Raw genomic sequence first — 1365 nt, forward strand, 5'->3', positions numbered from 1 at the left:
CCCCCAACAATTCCCAGCCTCTGCGCCTGCTGCAGTACTGCCCAGGGCCTCGAGGGGGCAGGCAGGGCCCTCGCAATCCCACCTGCCCGTGAGTCCTGGCTCCCACTCCCCTCCCAGAGAACCCAGGCGTCCGGGCTCCCAGCCCCCACCCACTGCGCTTTAACCACCAGACCCCACGCCTCTCCCAGAGCCTGGGAGAGAACCCAGGAGTCCTGGCTCCTAGCCCCCACCCCCTGCGCTTTAACCACTACACCCCACTCCCCTCCCAGAGCCAGGGAGAGAACCCAGGTGTCTGGGCTCCCAGCCCCCACCCGCTGCGCTCTAACCACTAGACCCCACTCCCCTGCGAGAGCCGGGGAGAGAAGTCAGGTGTCTGGGCTCCCAGCCCCCACCCCCCTGTGCTCTAACCACTAGACCCCACTCCGCACCGAGGCTTGTACCTGGGGGGCACTTTAGATTCCATCGCAGCTGTGTTGCCATGGTTACCATAGATCGCTGCTGATTGGCTGGAGGCAGAATAGCTCCCCCCCTAGGTCTCGCCCCAGGCTGGGCCCTGCTGGGAAATGTAGCATCTCCCCCCTCCGCACCCAGGGCCTGACCCCTCCCTTCTGTGGGGGGGCCGGGGGGCAGGAGGGGCCAGGAGCCAAGACTCCTGGGTCCAATGCCCAGCCGGGCCCTGCTGCCCCTGGGCCAGCCTGGCAGGGCAGTGCCCAGCCCCACAGGGGGCCCTGGGGCCTTTTTGGTTCCCAAGGGTACGACTGGCAGCCGAATCCCCCATCCCCAGGGCGGGGTCACCCCCCCAGCTCGGCTGCAGCACCCCAGGGCTGCCGACCCCACACGTGGGGCTGGGTGAAATAATCACAGGCCTGAGGTGTGACCCACACACGCCCTGCCCCCTGGGAGCAGCCCCCACCTCCCCCACCCAGCCTGGCCCGGCCCAGCGGGCTCTCAGCAGACTCAGGCAAATCCCAGGCCCGTTCCCGGCTCTGCCGGCCCTCTAGAAGCAGCCCCCACGCGGCCCGGCCGGCTCAGGCAAACCCCAGGCCCGTTCCCAGCTCCACCGGCCCCTGGGGCCAAAGCCCATGACACTTTAAGGAAAAGCTGAGACGCTGTCAGCCTGGGCAGGGGCATCTTCATCCCCCCCCCCTTCCCGCAGCACCAGTCGGCAGCCCCCAACCCTGTGGCCCCCACCCCAGCCCTTCTGCTGCAGGAGGCTCCCCCCTCCCCCAGAAATAAATGGACAGGAGAAAATCAACATGGTTTTTATAGCATCTACCTTGGGGGGCAGGGGGCGGGTAAATAAACCTTCAACAAGAAATCACAGCAGCCCCCATGGTGCCAGCGCCCACGCTCCCCCCCCCCCCC

The 1365-nt window shown here is 67.4% G+C and overlaps 1 protein-coding gene across 1 annotated transcript in view; it reads right to left on the reverse strand.

Moving 5' to 3' along the window:
* Positions 1-957: 957 nt before the first annotated feature.
* LOC116832649 (tetratricopeptide repeat protein 9B-like) overlaps positions 958-1365 on the reverse strand; it is a 4001-nt gene continuing 3593 nt past the window's right edge. The window contains exon 2 of the mRNA XM_075061423.1: positions 958-1067. Within this exon, the coding sequence (XP_074917524.1) occupies positions 958-1067 (110 nt within the window). The remainder of the gene's footprint in view (positions 1068-1365) is intronic.

Source organism: Chelonoidis abingdonii, unplaced genomic scaffold (assembly GCF_003597395.2).
Source record: "Chelonoidis abingdonii isolate Lonesome George unplaced genomic scaffold, CheloAbing_2.0 scaffold0640, whole genome shotgun sequence".
NCBI classification, from domain to species: domain Eukaryota; kingdom Metazoa; phylum Chordata; order Testudines; family Testudinidae; genus Chelonoidis; species Chelonoidis abingdonii.